The 24,999-nt window shown below is 51.4% G+C and overlaps 2 protein-coding genes across 2 annotated transcripts; one reads left to right on the top strand and one right to left on the bottom strand.

The window, feature by feature from the left end:
* Positions 1-39: 39 nt before the first annotated feature.
* LOC119525437 (adenylate kinase isoenzyme 1) lies at positions 40-12,486 on the top strand. Its single transcript, XM_037824190.1, has 5 exons — positions 40-125; positions 1,209-1,408; positions 1,939-2,052; positions 11,266-11,460; positions 12,339-12,486. The coding sequence occupies exons 1-5, from the start codon at positions 65-67 to the stop codon at positions 12,405-12,407; spliced, it is 639 nt and encodes a 212-aa protein (XP_037680118.1). The 5' UTR covers positions 40-64; the 3' UTR covers positions 12,408-12,486.
* A 993-nt stretch (positions 12,487-13,479) lies between these two features.
* Positions 13,480-24,841, bottom strand: LOC119525360 (KH-type splicing regulatory protein). The gene is given in 23 exon segments (XM_037824037.1): positions 13,480-14,314; positions 15,372-15,532; positions 15,627-15,704; positions 15,818-16,018; positions 16,125-16,213; positions 16,613-16,722; positions 16,816-16,976; positions 17,059-17,203; positions 17,335-17,435; positions 18,047-18,149; positions 18,280-18,378; positions 18,738-18,836; positions 19,048-19,222; positions 19,528-19,585; positions 20,411-20,482; positions 20,778-20,827; positions 21,732-21,771; positions 22,077-22,115; positions 22,788-22,884; positions 24,589-24,692; positions 24,695-24,779; positions 24,781-24,810; positions 24,812-24,841. Coding segments are annotated over 23 exon segments (2,136 nt in total). The 3' UTR covers positions 13,480-14,305.
* Positions 24,842-24,999: the final 158 nt, after the last annotated feature.

The following is a 24,999-nucleotide window of genomic DNA, read 5'->3' on the forward strand; positions in this document are numbered from 1 at the left end:
AGCCAGGAGGGGTCTAGGGCCTGGGTGGAGATGGGTCTCGACCACCCCTCTGGCGGCTGGCGCGATGGGTCTCTGCACGTCCAAGCTGCCCCAGATGGGCAAACCCCTGAGGCCCCAGGAGAAGGGTAACATAGCGGGGGTGACTGGCTTTCTGGGGGCAGGGGAAGGGGACTCAGGAGGGAGGTGCCAGCGGACTGGCTCCCCACCCCTGCCAAGTGCGCATGCTCACCACTCAGCCATTCATTCGTCGATCCGCTTAGGAGTACTTGGGCGCCGGCTGCGGGCTTTCCGCTGAGTTGGGGGGACTGGGCGGTGAATGGACCAAACCAGCTCCCTGCTCTGGGAAGAGGCGAGGTTTCAGCTGGGCCCTGAGGGATGCAGAAGAGTAGCCAAGCAAAGGGAGAGGGGAGCAAGATGCAAAAATTGCAACCGTAAACTACGTACTCCTGAGATGTGTCTGGTAGCCTTGGACATTGCTTTTTTCCTCTGCGACGTCTGTATGTCAGGAGCTGTGCCAAGCGCTTGAAATATAGGGATAAGCGAGACAGAAATAGCCCTTACCCCCTTGGAGTACAGAGTCTGGCTGGGGAGACAAACAAGAACAAGTAAATGGGCAAAATATTTACAGGCTGTGGTCACTGCTGTGGAGGAAATGGTGTCCTGTGACAGGGAATGACAGGAGGGGGGCTGTATAGATGGAAGTGAATGGAGGACTGCTGTGTGGCTTGAAGGAACTGGAGCAGAGTGTTCCAAGTGGAGGTCCCTGGGGAGTAATGAGTTCAGCATTTACAAAGGAACAGAAAGAAGGCCACTGGGACCGGGCAAAGGGAGGGGAGGGTGGTATGAGTGGGAACGTGGGCAGGTTCCCCACCCCTCCCTGAACCTCAGTTTCCTCAACTGTAAAATGGGATGATGGAGCTGGTGGGCTGATTCAAGGAGATGCTGCATGCAAAGGGCTTGGCCTGCTCGAGTTCATTTGCTCATGGACAGCCACCCACGGCAGCACCAGCACACAACATACCTGGGTATACCACTGGGGACATGTCCAGGAACCCCAGATACCATCTGAGGGCAAAAGAAGGTATGCCAGGAGACCTGTGTCCAGTGTTACCCAAGAACAAACACTCATTGTGGACACAGCCACACTGGTGCCCACCGTCCCCATCAGGCCCCAACTCCTCTTCCTCCCTCTTCCCCTGGCACCACAGACGTCCTCAAGACCCCCCTCATCATCTTCGTCATGGGCGGCCCCGGCTGTGGCAAAGGGACGCAGTGCAAGAATATGGCAAGCAAATATGGCTTCTGCCACGTGGGGCTGGGCCAGCTGCTGCGTCAGGAGGCCCAGCAGGGCACCCGGCGGGGCTGGCAGATCCGTGACATCATGCTGCAGGGGCTCCTGGTGCCCACGGTGAGAGCTCACGGGCAGGGGGAGAGGGCACAAGTGGGCGCACCGGTGAGACTTCCCAGGGAGGCCGTGGCTCCCAGCTCGGCCCCCGCTTGGCCTGCGCTGAGCCTCCGTTTCCTTGTCTGTGAAATGGGGTGACCTGCTAGACCCACACCTGAATGCCGTGGTGAGGGTTGGATGATGTCATTCCTCTGAAGCACTGAGCTGAGTGCCTGGCACTTTGGAAGCTCTCCATAAAATTAGCTTTAATTTCAGATCCCCTCTGAAACAACAGTACCCACCTCAAAATGTTGTGCTGATGATCACATGGGACCCAAGATACCCAGTACATGGCCACACCACCCAGTCAATGGGGTTGGGGCGGGAGTTTCAGAGGCCACTGGGTGGGGCAGGTGTCACCCCATCTTCATCGAGGCCCAGACTGAGGAATAGAACTTGCCAAAGTGATCATATTAAAATAGGTCTCCCCAGGGTGGGGGGGGGCGGGGGGGACCCCCTACCCCAGACTCCAGATCCACCCACTTCCTTCCCAGGGCGTCATCCTGGACATGGTCAGCGACAGCTTGCTGGCCTGCCCGGAGAGCCGGGGCTTCCTCATCGACGGCTTCCCCCGGGAGCTGAAGCAAGCAAAGGAGTTTGAGCGCATTGTGAGTGACCCCGAAATCGTGTGTGCATGTGAGGGCATGCATGGTGAGGATGACGGGGTGAGACTCGGGGAACAGGAGACCAGTGGGAAATGTGTTATCAAGGGACAGTCAGGTTATCAGGAAGCTTCTAGAACCAGGGTGAGCTCTCTGGGAACATTTCACCATTTCCCTGCCCAGCACGTGGAACCTGGTGGATAAAATATTTCCCCAGTGAGTTAGCGTCAACTTTAGGCCACAAGGATGGAATATAGTCGTTCATTCATCTATCTATTCAACCACCCACCCCCAAATAGTTCTGAGAACAGGCAGTGTCCTTGGGTCTAGGGACAAAGGCCAAAAGACGGAACGTGGACCCTGCTTTCAAGATGCTAATATTCCAGTGGGGACATCAGGCACCCAGAAATACATGCAAAACTAAACAGAGAAACTTCTGGTAGCGGTAAGGTCAACGAGGAGCAAAGAACAGAATGAATCCTGGAGGGATGGGAGTGGGCTATCTGAGTTTGGGTGGTCCGGGGGGCCAGGAGTGGAGTGATGGAGTTGAAGCCAGACCCCAGATATGGCAGAACAGTGACCCAGGCCAAGGGAACAGAGGAAGTTGGAGTGGATTTCTTCAGGTTATTTTTACACGTGGACACTGACTCTATGAAAGGATCCATCCAAGCACCTGAATGGCCAGGCTGTGGGTGGTGGCATCTGGGGGCTTGTTTCGATTCCATTTGGAAAGGGTTGGCAGGAAGAGAGAAACCACGGATGGCGGGTGTGGATTCCCTTCAAAAAGGTCCAGGAGTGCTGATGCAATCACAGGTCACAGCAGGATGGGGTGCTGTGTTCACACCTCCAAGCAGTCACACCAAGCTCCTTGTCAGGAGGTTAAAGTGCAATTCCTGGCTCCTTCCCCTGGACTGGGAGCTCCAGGAGAGCAAAGATCTGGCCAGTTCATTTCTCTGCTAGCTGAATGGATCCCACAAAGTCTCGACAGAACCTACAACTACCCATTTGGTTCCACACGTGTGTCCAGTTTGGACCAGACCGTGTTGTGTTTTGAATCAGCAGGCAACCTTCAGAAATCGGGAGATCCCACATCAAATCTCCCAGCTTCTCTTGAAAAACCGTGACTTGGCAACGCGTCCCCATGGCAACCAGGACGTGGACACTTCCTGAGCGCTGACCGGGCCAGGCGCTGTTCTCAACACTTTGCATGGCTGAACCGTCATCGTCAGGGATGGTGCCAGGCGCTCAGCGCTGTTTGCAATGCGCCTTTTCACAGAAGGATCAAGGACCTTGTCCAGGGCCATACGGTCTGTTTGTGAAGGCAGGACCCAGGCAGTCAGCTCCCGAGTACCCGCTTTTAATCACTCCACCAGGCAGCCATCAATGGGCTGTGCCTTCTGCCTTTGCCACAGTGCCCCCTCTCCCAGTTCTCGCTTGATCTTGGAGGCTGGGTGTCACCTGTCATTTGCAATCGTGCATGCTTGTTTACATTAAAGAGGAGCGTGTGGCTTTCAGAAGACAGAAGATGAAAGAAAAACAGGGCTGCCTATTAGGAGTATTTTCTTTGTGGGAGCAGAGATTTGTTTAAGTCTTCATCATCAGCCTGGCCCCTCTGCCTGCCTGAGGGTCACCAGACTGTACAGGTTCTGAGCGGGAAAATGTCCCCAGAACCATCCGGCATGGCCCTTCAACCCCGATGCACAGACCACATGAAGACCAGCTCATGCATCTGTTGTTTTAAGGCTGACTTTGGTGCAGTTTGCTGCAGCCAGTCCGGCTTGAAGAAGGATCTCCAGATAGAAATCTCTGTGCTCAAGAAGCATTGCTTAGGAAGTGTGTGCTTATTCCATTTATGATTCTTGCTCTCACTGTACACTCAAGACACCATCATGGGAAGTTGTCAGGACCAACACACTGAAAATTGATAGGAAGCCCAGGTTGGACGTGAACTCAGTGTTGCAGGGAGATCGATGCCCCTACTTTTCAGATGGAAAAACTGAGGCCCAAGGAAGAATACTTACCCACGTGGCGGGCAGAGTGCAGGCCAGAACCCAGGCCTCCAGATGCCCTGCCCTGAGGTCGCCTCCTGCCCTGCAGAAGGGGGGCCGGACTTCAGCTCAAATCACCCTCTGCCGCTTCCTGCCTACGTAGCTCCAGCAAATGTCTCAACTCTCCGAGCCTCGGTCAGCAAACGTGGACAGATGCACTTGAGCATCTTCTCAACGAGGGGCTTGTTCCCCGTCTGTCTCCGTGACTGCATCTGTCATGAGAATGCAAAGCCCCAAGGAGCTTTGCTCAGCACCCCGTGGCTGTTTGTACAGAGTGTGGCCTGGCTCGTGGCGGGCTGTGGACAAGCGTGGGTTGAACGAATCACTAGAACTCTCAGGAAACACTTCGCTCGAGGGGCAGAGGGGAGGATGAGCTGAGATAACATACATTTACCTACAATTGTTATAGTTAGTTTAGACTACGTTGGAGAGGTCTGACGGCCCCTTTAACTGGATCAGTGTTTCCCAAAACGATTTTAGGGAGTTCAGGAAGAACGTTTTTCAATGATTATGTACTTTTTTTTTTTAATTTTTATTTTGAAATAACTTAAACTCCCGGGAAAGTGAAGAGATAGCACAGAGAAGTCACACAGACACTTCACCATCTTCCCCCAATGCCAGTGTCTTGTTTGTCGTATAATATCAAATCCAGGAAATTGACATTGGTTTGTATTTATTTTTACAGCTACCTCCATGTCAAGTGACACTAACTTTCCATTTACCAAAATGATATTGTTGCCCTAAAAAAAAAGGTTATACAGAAAAAGGAAGTTGATGGAATGCACAGTCTTAAATAACAGTGCTGACGAAAATCGCGCAGTTTGAGGGACACTGACTGAAGCTAATCAATGAATGTTTATGCAGAAAAGCTTCAAACCAGGAAGTATGGGAGAGACTAAATAAAAGTCACGTTCGCTGTGCTCACGAAGAGATACGTTTGTGCCATTTCTGTTTACTCAGTGCTCATGGGTGGGAAAGCCAACAAGGCAATCTTTAGTACTTTCGTGGTGAAAACTTCCAAACACACACACAAGTGGAACTGTATAAGGAATTCTCACATATCCAGATGGAACCATTATCACGGTTTGGCTTTCTCTGTACCAGAACCTTTCATGGTTGTTATTGCTGATCATGTATTTTAAAGCATAGTCTTTTTGTTGGACTTAGGAGTAAAACATTTTGCATGTGGCAGTTGTTTTCTATCTCTCTCCTAATCCAATGCAGAATCCTCCTTGGCTTGCTTTTCTCCTGCCCTCAACTTGTTGAAGGACCTGGGTCAGCTGTCCCTTACGAAGTCCCGCGTTTGGGATTTATCCGCCCATTTCCTCGTGGTATCATTTAACTTCTCCCTCCGTATCCCTCTTTTTTCCCCGTACAGCATACAGGCTTAATTAGATTCCGGTTCAGTGTGTTTTGGGATTGCGTAACGTCAGGAGATTCCTAAATACTGGGTTGCCCCACTCTTAGTAAAGGGTCAGGTAGCGACTGCTGTAAAATGCCCCGTCTGTCTCTTATCTAATGTTTTCATATGTGGCTCATCTGAGTTGGTTATTTCATTAGATGTTGCTCAATTATAATGTTCTAGTCCAGTTATTTTATTCCACATTTATTAGCTGGAATTCTTCCAAAAAACAAAAAAACAAAAAAAACTTGCCTTCATAAACTAGGACTATTTGGTTATCCTGAAATATAATTCTCTTAAGAAAGGTGGGGTAAATCCTTAATTCTTCCCCATTAATGGCCAATTTCAGAGTTGGCGCCCTCGTCACCTCCAATGGTGACAGTGAGGTCAGTTGTTTTGTTTTGTTTTCTTCTGTCTCTCTGTTTCTCACTCTCTGTCTTCCTCTTTCTCATATCATATGAACTCAAGGGTTTTGTAATATTTATTGTGTTTCAATCAATTGCAGTCATTATTCTTTCTGATGCTCAAATTGTCACATCTTTGGCCAAAAGGAGCCCCTCTCGTTGATACCTGTGTCCTTTTGGCACTGCCCCATTTCACACCAAATGCTTCCCATGCTTTCTGGTATAAGACTCCCCACTCTTGAGAAACTTCTGCATTTCCTACCCGGACTTGGAATTGGCCATTTTTTCAAAGAACCCTGTTTTAGTGGTGCAAATCTGGGTGCAAAGGTTAGCGGTTGTTTCTAGCCCTCTCCAGTGGACAGAGCTAGGAAACACTTTTTAAAGGAAAAACAAAAAAATCCTAAGTGAATACTAATATTTCCCAGTTCACACTTAATATTACAGTGTTTTACTTCTCTTTTCTCTTTCCCCAGAAATTTTGTTTCCTTATATTTAACTTATTCATTTGTATTATCCCATTAGATACAATAAAGTTACAAAATAATAAATCAGTATTAGTACTATAAATAAAACTTCCAAACAGAATTTAAGACTGTAGTTCCAGTTTCCCTTAGAATATATTCCACCATAGATGTACAGTAAAAATACCAGGTCAACTGAAATAACTACTTTCTTTGTATAATACCGTTATGTGGATGAAATTGATACAAAGTTGGGTTCATTTATTTCAGTTTGTTTTTCATGATTTAGGGGTTGCTTTTTAATTTGACTTTTGAACTTGTGAATTATTTAATGGTCCCAAAGTCATAGCCATATAAAAGGTATATCCAGAAAGATCTTATTTCCAGCCTTCCTATCTGCCCCCATGCCAACTTGTGCCCTCCTTCCCCCTGTAGGGACCCATTTTTCTTAGTGTTTGGTTTGTCCTATTAGTATCTTTTTTTGCAATATAAGGAAGGTGTGTGTGTGCCCCTCATTCTCACACAAAAATTAGCATTCTCTATATCCTATTATTTTTACTTTGCAGTATATCTTGAAGATCGTATCAGCATCAAGAGATCTTCCTTGTTCCTTTTTTTTTTTTTTTTTAGTTGTATGATTCCATTTGTGTGAAAACTCCAGAATAGGCAAATTCGCTGGGAAAGAAGGCACATTAGTGGCCCCCAGGAGCTAAAGGAGCAGGGGATGGGATGTGATGGCTTAATGGGGCTGGGTCTCCGTGGGGGTAATGAAAATATTGTGGAACTAGATAGTGTTGATAGGAAGACTGGGAATGTTCTTTGTGCTACTGAACTGTACACTTTAAAGTGAATAATAGGTTAAAATGTATTTGATGTGTGTTTTATAACATAAAAGAGAAAAATCTGCAAGAAAGAAAGAAAAGCAAAGAAAAAACACCTTCACAGGCAAGGGAGAGGAAGGCTCTGATGCCGGAACTGAAGCTGGCTGTAGCTCTTGAGCTGGTGATAGAGCTGGTGCTGGAGCTAATTTAGCTCTGAACCTGGCACCAGCTCTAGCTCTGTACCTGGTGCTGTAGCGGGCTCCAACTCTGGAACATTGACTCTAGCACTGGATTTGGCTGTAGGGCTGGTTCTAGAGCTGGGTTGGATCTAGTTAAGCAGCTGGTGGTAGAACTGGGGCTGACTGTAGTTCTGGAGCTGATGGTAGGGCTGGGTGCTGGAGCTAGCTCTGATTTGGGGGTTGGAGTTGCCTCTGGTTTTGTAGAGGGCACTAGCTCCAGCTTTGTGGCTAGTGCTGGAGCTGGCTGTAGGCCCATAGGTGGTGTTAGAACTGGTGCTGAAACTGCTCCTAGTTCTAGAGTTGGTACTAGAGCCGGGGATGAAGCTGGCTGTAGCTCTGTAGATGTCACAGGTTATAACTTTGGAAGTAGTGCTGGAGTTGGTTCTAGCTCTAGAGCTGGCATTGGAGCTGACTCTACCTCTGGAGTTGGAGATGCTGAACTGGTTGTTACAGGAGAACTGGCACTAGAGCTGGTTCTAGCTCTGTAGTTGGCATTAGAACTGACAATGGACCTGCCATAGAAGCTGGGGCTAGACTTGGCTCTACTCCTGGAGGATGCTTTACCTCATTCCTTGTTACAACTGCAGTCTCCCACTGGGTAGGGGTGCCTTGGTTTATTTGCTCCATCTCCTATTGATGGGCAATAAATTGTTTCTAATCTTTGCCACTACAATGCAAATGGTTACACTAAGTAACCTTTGTGTGCTATTTCATATTTTTGCCAGTATCTCTGGGATAGATTCTTAGGAGTGGAAATTGCTGGATCAAAGAATAAATGCATAGATGGTTTTGCTGGATGCCCCCAAATTCCTCTACATTTTGCACTGCCACCACAATGTACAGGAGTGCCCAGTTCCCCACAGCTGCACCAACAAAGGACGCTGCCAAACTTCGGTCAATCTCATTGAGGCAAGAAATGGTATGTAATTCTAAAAGAAATTTCTTTTACTATGAGTGAGGTTGAGCATCTTTTCCAAAGATTAAGGGCCCATTTTAATTTCTTCATCTGTGATACCCCTCTTTTTATATTTTGCTCATTTTCTACTCCCCACCCCCAGTGTGTTTGTCTTTTTCTTCTTGATTTTTATGAGCTCTTTATTAGGGATTTAGCCCTTTCTGTAACATGGGTTGCAAATATTTTTTCCCAGTTTTTCTCTTATCCTTTGACTTGTTATTGTGTGCTTTTGCCTTACAAAAGTTATTTTGTAAATTTTATCAAATGTTTCAATCATTTATTATTGTTTCTGGATTTTGAAACAGTTTTTTTCTACTCCTAGGTTAGAAAGGAATTCATCCATGTTTTATTCTAGTACTTGTATGCTTTTATTTCTTACATCTAATCCATTTGGAGCTTTTCCTGGTTTTTAGAATGAGGTGAGAATCCAACTTTATCTATTTCCAAATTGCAATACAGTTGTCCCAACGTCAGTTATTTAAGTTTACCTGTTCCACTGATTAGATATGCCACCCTAGCCATATACTAACTTCCCATATTCACTTGGGTCTATTTCTGGACTTTCTATTCTGTCCTAGGTGTCTGTCCACTTGTACCCCAAATTGTTTCAATTACAGAGGCTTTATTATATTTTAATATCCAGTAGGGGGCGGAACTCCCTCCATCTGCATCCCATTCCCATCCATTGCTCTTTTCCAGGGTTCTCCTGGCCACTCCTGCATGTTCATTTTCATATATGAACATTTTAATCAACCTGCATTTGGGACGTATGAAAACTACAATCTAGCTTAGGAAGACTCAGCCCCTTTATAATGTTATCTTCCTATCTTCAAGTGTATATAAATTCACATTGTTTAGGTCCCTTTTGAGTCCTGTTCTGGTTTGCTAATGCTGCTGTTATGCAAAATACCAGAAATGGATTGGCTTTTATAAAGGGGATTTATTTGGTTACAAATTTACAGTCTGAAGGCCATGAAAATGTCCAAATTAAGGCATCAACACAAGTATATATTCACCGAAGGAAGGCATAGCCTCTGGAAAACCTGTTAGCTGGGAAGGCACATGGCTGGCCTCTACTGATCCTGGGTTGTGTTTCAGCTCCTCTCTCAGCTCCAGTGCATTCTTCAAAATGTTGCTCTTAGGGTGTTTTGTCCTCTCTTAGCTTCTCCGGAGCAAAGCATCAGCAAAAAGTCCGCTTTCAATGGCCATCTCCAAAATGTCTCTATTGGCTGCAGCAGCTAGCTCCTTCTGTCTGAGCTCTTATAGGGCTCCAGTGATTCAATTAAGACCCACCCTGAATGGGTGGGGTAACACCTCCTTGGAAATAATCTAATCAAAGGTATTACCCACAGTTGGGTGGGTCACATCTCCATGGAAACAACCTAATCCAAGGATTCCAACCTAATCTGGACTAAATACATCTGCCCCGACAAGACTGAATCAAAGAACACAGCGTTTTGGGGGACAAAATATATCCAAACTGGTACAAGTCCCTTAGGAATATTTTAATTCTGCTCATTGACGTTGCACATTTTTAAAGCTTTGCTGGGGTATTTTATACTTTTTGTTGCTTTTGTAAATGGGGCCTCCTATTTCTCTTTTCTAACTGGTGATTTTTATATACATGTAGGCTATTGATTTTGGTATCTTATAAATCCTGTTACTTCATCAAATTCTGTACTAGTTTATGTTAATTTTCTCAGGTTTTCCAGAAATATAGTCATATCATCTGCCACGTAGAGATAGTTTTGTCTCCTTTCCTTTCCAGTATGAATTTCATGAATTGCTTTCTTCTTTATCTAATTGTTTTAGCTAATCCTCCCATACCACACTAAGTCGTAGTGGCAAGGGTGGGAATCTTGCCTTATTCCTGAATTTAGTGGGAAAACAAAAAGATGCTAGCTGAGGAAATATACCTATCAATTCCCAGTTGTTGTTTTTTTTTTTTTCAATCCAGAATGCACGTTGAATTTTGTCAATTGACCTTTTTGTGTTTATGCAAATGCTATGACTTTTTCCTTACTTAAATGTTAATGCAGTAAATTATATTGAACCACCTTTCTTTCCTGGAATGAACCCCAACTTCATTTTGTGATTTTTTAAAAATGTTCTGCTGGATTCTATTCGACAAGGATGTTCTGAAGGAACCAAGAGGAGGTGGAGCTCACGGTGGGTGGCTGGGCCATCCAGGAAGGCCTCCCCGGGCTGGGACCAGGCAGGCAGGGCAGAGCAGGGTGACGTGCAGCTGGCGAGCTGAGGGCTCCCATACCTTTCCAAGTGAACGTGTGAAGGCCAGAGGAAGGCAAACGAAGACTGCTTCAGTCCATTTTAAAATAAGGATTTCATTCTGAGCATCCATCAATGGGGAACGAGTTAAATTATGGTGCATCCATATATCAGAATCCTATACAGTGGTTAAAAATCAGGAAACTTCCTGTGTGCCAATATGAAATAATCCCCACCTATACTGAACAGTAAGTCAAGGGCAAATCAGCATTTTCACCATTTGTATAAAAAAGGAAGAAACAGAACACAGATCCGTATTTGGTGGTATGGAAAAAGACACAAGACAAGGAACTTTGGCTGCCCCCCAGGGAGCATGAAACTGGCTGGTGGGGGCCAACTGACTTTTCATTTTTAAAGAATTTTTTTCACATCGATTGACTCTCGGTAGTTTAATTTTCCAGCTATGTGAAATGTCCTACTTATCCAAAAACACGCAAAATGAAAAGTCGAAATAAAATACAATGGATTCGGGTCCAGTTATTCTTTACCAGCCTGCACAACATACGTTCCTGGGGAGAGTCCGAGGACAGAGCTGGGAGACGGGGCACCGGGGCCACCCCTCTCAGCGTCTTCCTCACTCAGCCCCCTCTGCCTGGTGCCTAGGTGGGCCGGGCCCCCGACATGGTGATCGTGTTTGACTGTTCCATGGAGACGATGGTCCAGAGGGTACTGCACCGGGGTCGGCTGGAGCAGTGGGCAGACGATTCCGAGTCGGCCATCCGCCAGCGCCTGGAGACACACTATACCTTGTGTGAGCCCATCCTGACCTTCTACCAGCAGAAGAACCTGCTCCGAAACGTAGGTCTCCCCTGCCCGGGTCCTAGAGGGCAGGTCCAGCTAGCTTAAACAGCACAGGGGTCACGCTGTGGTCCTGGTTCCCAATCTGTACGTCTGGGGGCCTTTGTTTTCCCAGCATGTACTGGGAACTTCCTGGCAGAGACCCATTTTCTCCATGGGGCAGTCTGGCCACAGGCCTTGGGGCTAGGAGCTATTAACAAGGTCTAAACAAAGTACTGGCTCCCAAATACTGCAAAAGTAAAGTAAATCAAGTTTTAGAAAATATCTACAAAACCTCAAGATGATGGCCATTAGTCAACTACAGCTTGACTCAAACCCAGTCTCATAATAAAGCATTTGCAAGGTGGGAAGTAGGAATGTCTTATTCTTCAAATGACCCTGTTCCTGCTACTTTTTCTGTCTTGAAGATTAAATGAGCACTTCGGCCACATCTCCCACCCCTGCCTGAAGGTGGAGCGTGAGATGTCACGGGGGCCCTGGGGAGCATTTGGAAGGCGCAGGGGACAGCAATGCGCTGTGGAGCTTGGGTTGACCAAGGAGCACAGATGGGAGGGCTGGGGGGTACTTCTGCACACCACTTTCTCTGGCGGCCGCTCCGCAGGAAAGCCTCTCTGTGCGGCTCGGCTCGTGCAGCTACATCCCAGGTGGCTGAGACACTGACCAGCTGTGCTCGCCATAAAGCAGGGTTAGTGACACGTAACCTCTTATTTGTCTATCCCTCCTCAGCTCGTGCTTCCCTCACACCGCCGTGGGACTGCACCGCTGATAAAGAACTGGCACTTGGTGACCCTCCATTCCCTTCCCAGGCTTGTCTGAGCGGCCGAGGGCAATGTCCCTGCTGTGACTCAGAACCGACCCCCTTCTGCTCTCTTCTCTAGATCTTGGCAGAAGAAGCCCCAGAAAACATTTTTGCCAAGTGCTGCTCTGTCATTGAAAGTCTGCACTAAGACGTGTAGGGGTTGGGGGCTCTGGCCCTAGCTCTCACCCAGAACCTGTGCAGGGCTCTGAAGGGGGTGCTGTGCCCATGAGGAGGTAAGACACCTGGCGAAGCAGCTGCTTCCCCCTTCCTGGGTGGATCCCCCATGATGTGGGTCACTCAGGGGTCACAGTATACATGCACAGGGACAGGTCCAAGATGTCCTGGGGGCTCTAAACAGCCCCACCCAGAGGCAGTAGCCAGAACTGGCTCCTGCCTGTGGTCATTCAAGGCACTAGCCCAGATACCCACCCAGACTGAGTGCAAATCTTGATTTTTAAGCCCCGGTATGTCCCCCTAATTTCAAAAGAGACACCTGAGCCATACGACGGGTCTCAAGACAATGGCTCCAGGGCCAGACAGCTCAGATGGGCCCTTGGCCCAGCCTCCCACCCCGTCCAGTCACCTCAGCCTCGGGTGGCCCTGGCATGGCGCCAAGCATCACACCTGGCACCATTTCCTCCAACAGGCCCTGGTCCCACCTTAGGGCTGCAAGTGTGAAAATAGACCAGAGCCGACCGGTAACGGGCCACATGGCCTCTGGGAGGCAGTGACTAGGTTTGCTGTGGTGCAGGCTGCGTCCATGGGAACACCTGTCCCTGGGGGTCCTCCTGGCTGCCTCACTCCCGAGTTCCCAGAGGGAAAAACTGGGGGGAAGACAGTGCTGCTGGGGTGCAGCCCTCTATCCTTTCCTGCAAAGAACGACCAGAAGAGTAAAGTATTTGGGGGACTGGACCCTATTTTCATTGGCTAAGCCTCGTTCCCCTCCCCCTACAAACAAAACTGCGGCCAGCACGCAGTTTTTAAACAAAAAGCACTTTATTTAACCAAAAGGGAGAAAAATTAAGAAAGCACAATGTACCTGCAGAAAACCATTTTCTCATATTTTTTTTTCTTTAAAAAAAAAAAAGGGAAAGAAAAAACCCACAAAACTTGTAATTTCCAATCACCATTATCAGGTTTACAACATCTATAAAGAACAAGTATCTCCTTCAGAACTATGGACAGAGAGAGACAGACAGACGGCACCCAGCAGACATGGGGAGGTTTTGTTATCATTTATTTGTGAAGTTAAAAACGAGCGATAAAAAGTAAAAACTGCCATACAATTTTTTTTTGTTTTCATTTTGTGTTCAGTTTCAGTCTCCTCTGAACAGATGAAACACGACAGACCAGTCCTGGGAGTAGAGAGACGGGGGAGGCCGCGGGGAGCTGAGCTAGGAGGGTGCAAGGAGGAGCCAGAGAGAAGAGAGATGGGGGGGCGGGGGAGGGGGTTCGGCCGCTGGGGGCGGGCGAGGGTCCTGCAATACCAACACCTGGTCCAAGGAATGTTCCAACTCTAACTAAAAAAAAGAAATAGCAAGAGTGACTTTTTTTTTTTCCTTTTGCAAAGTTTATTTTAAAAACAAGAAAAGGGCCAAGGGTGGCAGGGAGAAAATGAATTGTGTTACCCTGAAAGAAGCAGTTTCAGGAAGGCTGGGGGTATAAAGATTTATATATATATATGTATATATATATATAATTTCATAGGTTTTGTTTTGCTTTCCTGTGTGTTTTTTTTTGTTTGTTTTCTCTCTGCCTCTTTTTTTGCAGAGACTTAGTTCTCGCTATCTTCTATGGCTGGCTCAACATGAAGGATCCCAATTTTGAAAGAAAAAGCATGTGAGACACACAGAAGGAGCGAGAGCGCGAGAGCCCGGAGCAGGACCCGCTGGGGCCGTGAACTCCAGAGCCATCGCTCTCTCGCCAAACCAAAAAAAAAAAAACCAAAAACAAAACCCAATGGAAAAAAAAAAGCCCCCAAACAGAACAAAAAGAAAAAAAAAAAATAAAGATTTTCACAGATGAAGAGGTTCACATTCATTCGATTCATTGAGCCTGTGGAGAGGGAAGAGATAGGAATTGGTCACTAGTGGGAGGGGAGGGAGTGGGGGACTAGAGGGGGCTTGGAAAGGAGGGGCTGGGGGCAAGGAAGCCCCTCTCCGGGCTGCGGCTCACTCAGAGTGGAAGGATGAGTCTATCGACTGCCTAGGCAAGGGCTCAGGGGACTTGAAGTCAAGAGTCAGGCTCTTTGATGGAGAAGAAAGAATGGCACGGGAGTGAGGAAGAGAGAAGCAGGACTGCAGAGGAAGAGAGAAGCACGCTCAGGGTTTGGAGGGGGAAAGGGGTGCCCTCTGTCTTCAAGGCGGGCGGCTCCCGGCGCATCACAACACAAACAGTTTCCAAAGACCACGGTGTCCCCACAACACCCCTGTGAGGTAGGTTGGAAGGTGGCAATGATCGTCATGCCCACTTCACAGACAAGACCAGGACAGAGGCGGACGCGAGCGGAAGAGACAGCACAGCGAGTGGGGTCGGCCGGGCCGAGCCCCTGGCAGGCTCCCCTTGTCCCTGCTGAGCCATTGCTGACCCCACTCCGGGGCCGCCTGCAACACACGGTCACTTGGACACGGGGGAAAATATCGTGGGTTTAAAACCAAAAGAATAAAAAGAACAAAAACCAAGAAAGTAATGCAGAGGAGAAAAAATATACTTCTTTTTCCCACGTGGCCAGATTCTGAGAGAGTGAGTTGGCAGCCAGGACAGCAACCAACATTTGAGCTACTTGCCTAACCCCCCCAACCCCAGGACTACCCACCAGTTCACAAGTTCCACCTTTTATTTTTTCGTGCTCCCCCAACATCACGACAGCGTTACACAGGAACAAGCAGGCCGGCGGAGGGAGGCCTCTTCGTTAAACCTCTGGACCCAGCGCACATGTCCCCTGGCTCGTGGGGACTCCCGGAGACCTCTGGCCAGACGGCCCCCGCTGCAGGCATCAAGGACACACCCCGCAGGGGAAGGGGTTTCCGGCGCTACCCACTAAGGCAGGATGGACGGTGGCCGGGGGTTGGAAGGAAAAAGGAGGAGGAGGAGGGTGGCAATTCCCACTTGCCTGCTGCTGTCCCTGCTGTGTGGGTGGTGGCTGGGGGCCGCCAGGACCGGGAGTCTGTCCGTAGTAAGCAGCCTGCTGCCTGTAATATTCGGCCCAGGCAGCGCTGTAGTCCGGCTGGGAGCCTGGGGGCGCTCCCGGCCCCCCTCCAGTGGCCACTTGAGCTGGGGGTGGAGCAAAAGGTGCGTAAGTGGGGCCGGGGGCACAGCCCGCCCACGGGTGCCCCCCCACTGCCGCACACCGCCCTGGCCTGCTCACCCTGCTTTTTGTAGTACTCCTCCCAGGCTTTCGTGTAGTCCTGCTGTGGGGGTGCTCCAGGCTGCTGGGGCTGCTGGCCTGCAGGGAGGCAGGGGAGGAAGGTCAAAGGGCAGCTTGCTGGCCCCGGCATGGCCCTGCCTTGCCCCCTTCTGACAGAACCTGATTGCCCCCTCTGGCTGTACCACACTCACCAATCTTCTTGTAATACTCCTCCCAGGCCTTGGTGTAGTCCGACTGTCCGGTGGGTGGGGGCTGAGGGGGCTCGCCCTGAGTGGGCGGCGCTGCGGGGGCCGGCGCGGGGCCCGGCACAGGGCCTGGGGGCTGCTGGTAGTAGTGCGAGTAGTAGGCAGCCCAGGCCGCGTTGGGGTCGGCCGCTGCCGCGGCTGCTTTACCTGTGGGAAGGAGAGGAGGAAGGGCTCAGGGGTATCCAGGTGTGAGGCCCACCCTCCCCACATGAGGACCCAGGACCCCTCCTCACCCGGGCAGCCCATTACTCACTTGGGTCATGAGGAGCAGGTGGTTGCCACTGGGGATAGGTATTGCCCCAGCCCTGGGGTGGGTACTGGTGAGGAGGGGGGCCCCCAGCACTGCAGAGTGAGAAAGAGGAGGGAATAACTGAGTTTGGGGACTCTTAACGGCTGACCCTGTACACCGCGGGGGCACGGACGGGGGCAGGCAGGAGTAGCCAGAGGCCCAGATCACCAGGCTCAGCTTGTCTAGGGAATGGCCCAAGACAACTCGCAATGCAAAGGGCGAGGACTGCATGAGCTCGAAATTCCCAAAACTGACATCTCCATATGGTGTGTGCGTGTATGTCTTTGGAGGAGTAATTAAAGGTAACAACTAAGAGGTGTTTATTAGCGGTGCCAGTAAAAACAGGAGACCAGACAGGACAGCGTTTCAGGTGAGAGGTGGGGCTGGGCCTCTCTGTACTTCTATCACTCTGCCACCATGTCCCAAGTCCCAGGAGCTGAGGGGATACTCACTGAGGGGGGGCCCCTGGTGGCCCCTGATTGAAGGGCCCAGGGTTGAAGGGCCCCATTGGGCCAGCGGGGCCTGGTCCCCCTGGACCTGGTCCAACTGGGCAGAGAGGACCCTGGAGGGAAGGAGAACAAGTTCAAGGTAAGTGGGGGTGGGGAAAAGACAGAAGCGTGGACCCGAGCCCCCCAGCACCCCTCCCCAAGCCCACCTCAATCTTCTCCTCGATGAGCTGCTTGGCGTGGTCGATCTGCTGGGGTGAGCCTCGGATGATGAACAATTTGAAGTTGGGGTCCCCGTTGGGTGGCAGCTGCCGTGAAATCTCAACAAAGGCGCCTGTCTGCTGGTTTATGGCTTTCACGTTCTCGCCACCTGCAGAAGTGACAGGCAGTGAAGGGAAGGCAGGGATGGGGTGGGGTGGGGAGGGATGCAGTGGGGAGCAGGCTGCACACACCTCGCCCGATGACCAGCCCACACTTGTGGGTGGGGATGGAGAATGTCATCTCCCCGCCAGGTGGGCCCCAGTTGCCTTGGCCTCTGCCCCGGCCTCGCCCCCCTGGGGGCATGCCAGGGCCTCCTGGAGGGCCTGGAGGACCACTCTGCAAGGCAAGGAGACAGAGGGTGAACACAGGGACTCCCCTGGAGGGCCAGAGGGCCAGGCCAGCCCTCCGCTAATGGCCGGACCCTCCCTCCCCCACCAAACCTCCTCAGTGGGCCCAATGCCACCTACCCTGAGGCTCTGGAGAAGGTCATTGATGATCCGGGCTGCATGCTCACATCTGTCTGGGGGTCCCATTATGTGAGCTATCTTCTCAGGACCCGTCCCGTCATCTGAGACGCACCAAGAGAGCAGAGACTGATTTAAAAAACAAGGAAGCAAAACTCCAACCCCCTCTAACACTGCTTCCGCAGGGCAGACGCTGTGCCAACCAAGGGGTATGAAATCTCAGGCTCAAAGTACTGCACTCAATTCACCGAAGAGCCGGAAAGGAGGCGGCCCACGTTTGTACAGAAGGTAACTGACTGGCTAAAGGAGGGTGGCACTGAAGGCTGCTGCATTTGGCATCAGCAGAACTAGCTGATAGGATTGTACAGAACCAAGAATGACAGTAACACATCTCTGAATAAAGGGGGTCCCTCCTCCCTGCAGACTGAGTGAAGCTGGTGAGAGCCCAGCACTGGAGTAGTGAGCTGATCCAGCCCACAGGTGTCCAGCCTGCCCCATCAGGATGAGCTGTTTGCTGGGGAAAAAAGAAGGGCAAGAGTGATGGGGAGAGCAAAACAAATCCTGGTAGATTTAGAAAGATCCCAAGCCACCGAATCTCTCAAGCAGTTGTCAGAGGGAAGGAGGAGGAGACAAGGCATGCTCTGATGGCTGGCCAAGTGATGGGTGAGCAGCAGGGGATGAGCCCGGCCAACCCCCTTCAGGCAAGGCCCCTGACCTTGTTTGAACTGTATCCGCACGCCTGCATCGTTCTGGATCTTCTTGATCATCTCCCCGCTCCGGCCTATAACCACCCCAACAGAATGCCTGGGCACTGGCACCTGAGGGAGGAGGGAGCCACTGGGTCAGCCCTGGCTCCATCCTCACAGCTGTGCTGCCCACTGGCCATGAGGAAAGGGACCACCTCCCACCCCATGCCCTCCACCCACCCCAGGGAGGACCCGCACTCACATCAATGCCCCCACCAATCCGGGATCCGTATTCATTCCGGTCCCCGAAGCCACCCTGGTCACGCTCCCGGAGGATATCCATCACCATCTCGCAGGCTTGCTGCAAACATATGCGGGCAAGGTCTGTATGGGCCCACCCCACCCCCGGCAGCACCCCCACAGGCTTTGGCTGAGGCCAACAGAGCACCACACTGAGCTCCTAAGCACTGTGCCTGCTGAACCTGAGCTGCCAACAACCCCACTTTCTAGATAAGAAAACAGAAGGCTAGAGAGTGCAGGCCACTTGCTCAAGTACGAGCAGCAGGGATGTAGTTCAGCGTGAGAACAGGAATCCCGGGTTGACTTTGGAACCAGTGCTCTTGAAAACCATCTCCCTTTACTCCTGGCAGTACAGGCCCCAAGGCCACCTGCAGGCCCAACCTTCTCTCAAATCACCTCCTGCCTCAGGGTGCTACTCACCTGCACTTTATAAGGATCTCCGATAATCCGAAGAGGTTTGTCCACATTTGTATTCTGGGAACCATCTTGAATTAAAATCATCTTCACTCCAGCTCGTTCCTTTACAACCAAGATTAACTGTTAGTGCTGAACTTTCAAGCAAGTTTTGGGGGCAACAAAGGCAGGGGGCAGTCGTGATCGGAAAGATGAAAGATGCTGGCAAAGAAGCCGCTATGCAGGTGCGTGCACGTGCGGCTGCGTTTGTGTGCAGACACAAGAAGGAAACGTTCTTGGGCTGGGAGGAGCCCTCTACCCTGTCCCACCCCCTCACCTGCAGCTGCTTAATTGTCTCCCCGCCTTTGCCAATGACCAGGCCGGCTTTGCCCGCGGGGATCATGATCTCCTGCACTGTGCCATTCTGACCCCCGTTGGCATTGTCATGGAACTGTCCTGGAGGGCCACCACGACCCCGAGAGACGATGTCATCCAGCATCATCTTTGCTTTCCTGGGAAGGGGAAGAACACAGGGCCACCACTTGAAAGAGTACTGGTCCAGTGACCCCACCCAAAGGGAAAAAGGTGACCCCGATACGGGTATCTTCTGACAGATGACTCAAAAGAGGGTCCAGTCCCTGCTGGGGCTAGTCAGTCTTAGAGGCCTCCCAGGTCTCAGGATCCTGGGAAACTGACATGTCAATACAGTCAGGCACTGAGGGACATGGCATGCCCTCAAAGGGATAAGACCCAAAAGCCTGGGGATAAGGCTTCTATCCATCCCTTCACAAAGGCAGGACCAGACAGAGAAACTTACTGCACAGATTCTGGGGCTCCGGTCAAGGACACGCTACGCTCTGGGAGGCCGCCACTATCTGGAGAGAAGAGCAGAAAGGGTCAATGCCACCCTGGTCTGCGGACACTAGTGAGGCCCTCCATGGAGGTGAGGAAACCCGTGAGAATGACCTATGGCAAATCAATGTACCTCCCCAAACACCTGGAAGGTTACGCTATGCAAGGCTGAGGCCTTAAAATCCAGTAAGGGGGGCACATTTTTTAGGGAAAAAGAGGGGTGGAAGGAGAGGCAGAAGCCAGAAGGTCAAACGGCTGAGCTCTGTGCCCCCACTACCACTGAGCGTAAGGACATCCTCTATAGTTGAGGAACGTCACCCTTACTAGAGTGAATCCTCAAGAACCAGCTGCAAAGTAGGCACTTTGCAGCTCAGGAATCTAAGGTTCAGAGAGGCCAGCAACTTGTCTGAGATGTGCAACCAAACAAAGTTGGGATTTAAAGCCAAGCCTGACCTCAAAGCTGTTACTATTCCCTGATACCGCAGCCTGCTTTACCTCTTTCCGCTTGTTTTCCACAAGGTATTTAATTTAGATGGCAATAAAGGGTTCAGAGCACAGTATCTGGGATGAGGCTCCCTGCATTCAGTTCTAGAGAGCTTCCACCTCAGTCCCCACCCCCCACACTGTAAAATAAAATAAATGAGTAAAAAAGGTAGTCATAGCTACGCCTCACAAACTGTACTAGTTGAGATACTGCACCAAATCAGGTACACAATAAGCACTCAATAAAAAGCAGCTCATTTCACCTCTATACAGTCACTGCAGGAGTTGAGTAAAGAGAAGCACAAACAGCCAAATTCAAGCCCCACCTCCTAGCCCGTTGTGGCATGAACCCAGTTCCCCTGTACCTGGAGAAATCTGTACTTTGCAGCCTGAATCCTGCTGGATTTTGTTAATTTGTTCGCCTCCTCTGCCAATGACTAGGGGGAGAAAAAGAGAAAAGCAGATGACGGAGGGATCCTACATCTCAGAGGCTTGTGGCAGGGGTCCCCAGCGCTACTCATATCAAGGACGACCATAGTTATTCTGGGAGCTCCACTGTGCACCTGTCCAGAGAGGACACAGGAGTGACCAACAGGAGCAGCACACAAGAGGCCCTTTCAGAACAAATGTTTCTGGGCTGGCAGGAGCTCACAGGACACTGTCCCTGAGGATGGGAGATGCCGGGTGTCCCTGACCAGGGTGAGGGCAAATGGCCCACCAAACCACACTCACTCAGTCCCACCATGCCATCAGGGACCCTGTACTCTTCTGTCATTGACGTCCTGCAAAGAGAAACAGAGTCAATCTCGAGTAGAAAAGCGGAAGGAGATGAGAGACTTACAGGGTCTCCTGGAGGAAAGGGCCTGGCCCCCCAGAGCCACAGTCCCTGCCCTGGGGAGGCAGGCCTTTGATGCATCTGGCCTCGGACCTGCTTCCTGAACCGGGGGGCCAAGACCCCAAAGGCTGCAGCGGAGTTCAACAACTGCACAGGGCTCCCTTTCTCCACAGCAGGTCACTCGACCTGGTTCCCCGGCTGTGCCACGTGAGGGTCACTCCAGGTCAGTGTGGTCCGTGGACCAGGGCCATTCCACTGACTCAGAGGCCGAGAGCAGGACCCAGACACTTTCACAGCAACTGATGGTAAGTCTATGTCTGTGGACTCTAAGGTCAGTTTGGGGTCTTTTTAATTTCATTTTTCTAGTAAATCTATTTTCTCGTTGTTTACAAAATTATTGGCCCATTTTAAAAAGGAGAAACAAAAAGGGGTCCTTCATCAACAATTCTATGTCAGATTCATCCAAGTCTATCTGGGGTGGCAAAAATGTGGAGAAGACTCCCAGGCTCAACCAATCCTCAGTGGAAAAGGATTTGCAGAAAACAGATAGAAAATTCAAGCCCCTACCCAGCCTTTTCTAGGAAGACAGATGCCTGTGCTTCTGAGTGTCTCCAACCCAATGGAGAAAGCAACAGGGTAGAGAGCACCCTGCCCTCATGACACCTAAGTGATACAACCTCTCCCCCACATAACCATGAATACAAGAAATCAGTGCAGTTCCCTGAGCCTGTCGGTCCCCTCTGGGCCATCAGCCCCTGAATGGTGCAGCCCCCAGGCAAAAAAACTCCCCAACTCAGTAAGAAAGGACAGAGACAGCTGGCAACCAGCATGCTTTCCAGATCACATCTTACCTCGGGGGAGGATGAATGGGTCCAAGTTGAGAACTGATTGCTGCAAAGAAAAAATTCAAAGGGATGGCTAAGCTGGCTTCTCACTGGGAACCCGAAAACCCTTCCCCCAAAAGGGGCCACCAAGCACTTGTTACGGTGGCTCTAAACCTTCCTCAGCCCTCAATGACCCTATAAACACCGTCCCTCAGAAAAGCACATGTACAGAGCATTTCTGCCCCAATTTCAGGGGGTTTCTGGGACCCCTAAAAAGCAGGGACAACCAGAATCCCAGAAGAGAGAGCTGCCGCCTGCTCAAGTTTCTAGTTCCTGACTCCGAAGACCCCAAACATCACCCGGTGGACTTACAGTCTCCCTGGGCAGCCAGCTTCTTGCTCTCCGGTTGGTCTGTCGAAGAGAGAGGATGTCAGATGCGGCACTTACCCACCCACGGCTGCCTCGGCCCTGATGCTGGTACCACATGTCCTGGGCAACCAATCCCCCCTTCCCCCCACCCCCAACCTCAGAGCTGAGACAGAGACCAAAGAGGAGACCAACCCCAGAGCCGGGACCAGACTCAATCAACCCTGCCACCAGCACCCAGAGTGAAAAAGCCCTTTATAACAAGCGAACAATGAAGGCGGCAACCGTGCCTTCCAGCTTGGGACCACACCTGTCTCATCCAGGGGGATCTGGATGAAAGAAGCCAGAGTCTGCACCGAATTGATCACTTTGGCTACCGAGGGCAATGCTGCATGTGCCAGGGCCAGCCCAACTTTAGATCAGGCCTCCACGAACCCACCCACGTTCTCCCAGCCAACCAGGAGGGAAGGAATGATCTTGGGAACTTGCAAGCAGACCCAGTCACAATCACTCTGCCCGCCTCTCAGCCACCTGATACCTCAGGATGGCTGAACCGAACAAAAAGAATTAACAAAGCTGGGACTGCTGAGGTTTTAAAAGACCAAACAGCAGCAGGAGTGATTGTTTTTTTCCCCCCACTCTGAACCACACTCAAAGACACCTCACTCTCTACCCCCTACCCCTCTTCCCAAGCTAACAGCAGCAGCAGGTGGTTACCTCCATCTTCCAATTGTCTCTTTTGGCCCCCAAACCCAAAATCAGGAGTGCTGTTATTCACTGTCGTAGCAGCATCACCTCCAATTTTGGCTGCAATCTAGAAATAAAGTAATTAAGTATAGCAGAACCACCACCAGAAGCAACCCTCCTCAGCACGCAGGTCACCTCATGAACATCTACCATTTAGGAAACCCGTCAGCCCCGCTGGCTGGCCTGACAGAAGCTCCACCTGCTGACTTAGGGAACAGCCTGTTGATCAAGACATCCCAGGAGCTTTCACCCAAGGCTTCAAGGTTCAAGAGACATCCAGGAATTTCAAAACTCCCTTTCTCCTGTTATCAGTGGGAGCTGTACCTAAATTCTGTCTGTGGTCCAACTTATCCACACTGACTCGACTCGGGGGGGTGGGGTGTGAAAGGGAGGGTCCACAGGTCATCTCTATGAAGGGGAGCTTCCAGATATTTCCATCCCTCACCGGAGCAGCCCCAGTACAGAGAACGAGAAAGTATGATTCTTCTGCAATGCCAAAGAGTACATGACTTGCCTTTATCTCCCTCACCCTCAGCATCTTTGAATTTATTTAACAAATGCTAGGGACATTTGTACTCCAAGACATCTGAAATCCTCACCTGGGCCAAAACGAAAGCCCCTTTTGGAACATATATTATATGCATTGAAAACAACTTCAAGTAAACCCCAATCCAGCACACTTAAGAGCAGGACCTGTTTGTGGGATACTACAAATTTTCCAAAGAAACACAGACCATGAGCTATGGATCTATCATTTCACTTCATCCACGTTTTTCCTTTAACACTCACCTTGAGCCACGGCTCTTGGGATGCCCAGAGGACGCCTTAAGGCACCCCAACAGACAGCACCAAACAGACAGGGGCAGTTAAAGCTGCTTCAGAAGCACAACAGTTCGACGGGCACCCCAGATCCAAGGCCCGTTAGCACCCTGCCCCACTCCAGAGGTGGGGCGGCCACAGGCCACCCTGGGCAAGAAGCCGGGCGTTAACCTAGGGGACCTCCCACCTTGGGAGGAGCCAGTCGAGCCCTGGAGGCATTTGGACAACCCCGGGGCACTCGATCTCGGCCTGAGCTCCGTCTGCTTCCTGAAAGGGCGGCAAAGTCCTCCAGTTCTACCCCGGGAATGGAGCTGGGGAGGTCAGTCATGACCAGCTTGTAACAGACACCTCCGTGTCTCAAAACACTGATCTGGGACCTTCCCCCCTTCCCCCCAAAGAGACAACAGCTTTCAAACCACCCAAAACATCCAGCAGAAAAGTCCTTAAACCCACTTTCCCCATTTCACCTAAATCTTGGCCACTTTTGGCAGAAAAAGGATCCCCTCTCCGCTTTTCAGACTCAAGAGGAAGGACTTTCAGCCACCAACGCCACCATCCCTACCCAACCCCAATTTTTTCTTTCCAGGGATGGGGCAGAAAAGGGATTGGGTTGGGGGCAAACAGCCCAGAGTCCTGATGTCGGGGGAGGGCAAGCAAGACCCTTTGGCTTCCAGGACACCAAAGAGGGTCCCAAAGTGGGTCCCCAAGCTCCGGGGTTCCTGTATATTCCCGGCCGCTCTCGGGGACCTCCTGGACACCCCTGCCCCTGCCGGGGTCGCACCCGCGAGGGAGCCCACTCTAGGGGCCGAGAGCCGGCCGGCCGCCCCCTCTTGCCGCCCCACGTGACCCTGCAGCGGCCCCCGACCCCCTCCCCCGCGACCCCGCGCGCGCGCACGTGACCCCCGCCCCCTCCCCCGCCCGCGCGCGCCCCTCAGGCCCGCGGCCTCCTCACCTGGCGGGCCCGCTGCACGGCGTCGGCGAAGGCGTCTTTGCGGATCCCCGGGCCGCCCCCGCCGGGCGGCTGCGAGGGCCCCCCTGCCGACCCCCCGCCCGGCCGCCGCCGCCGGGTGCCGGCCGCCGCCCCGGTCCCCCGCGCCCGGCGGGTCCCGGCGGAGGGCCTCCCCCGGCGCCCCCGGAACCCCCAGCCCCCGCCAGCGGGCGGCGGCGGCCCGGGCTGGGGGTCCTCCCGTGCTGTAGTCCGACATGGCGCGGCGGGGCCGGGCCTGGCGCGGAGGCTGAAGCTGAGGAGGCGGCGGGCCGGCCTCAACGCGGGAACAAGGCCTCGCTCCACACCGCCGCGGAGCACTCTGGGAACCCAGCGGCTGGGAAGACGACGAGGGGGGAAGGGGACGCCCCCTCCCGT

This window comes from Choloepus didactylus (assembly GCF_015220235.1).
Source record: "Choloepus didactylus isolate mChoDid1 chromosome 25 unlocalized genomic scaffold, mChoDid1.pri SUPER_25_unloc1, whole genome shotgun sequence".
Classification (NCBI taxonomy): Eukaryota; Metazoa; Chordata; class Mammalia; order Pilosa; family Megalonychidae; genus Choloepus; species Choloepus didactylus.

Coding starts and splice junctions, on each gene's coding strand:
- LOC119525437 (XM_037824190.1), top strand. CDS start 65: ATGGGTCTCTGCACGTCCAAGCTGCCCCAGATGGGCAAACCCCTGAGG. Junction 1,409..1,938: donor AGGGGCTCCTGGTGCCCACG/GTGAGAGCTCAC, acceptor CTTCCTTCCCAG/GGCGTCATCCTGGACATGGT. Junction 11,461..12,338: donor AGAAGAACCTGCTCCGAAAC/GTAGGTCTCCCC, acceptor TCTCTTCTCTAG/ATCTTGGCAGAAGAAGCCCC.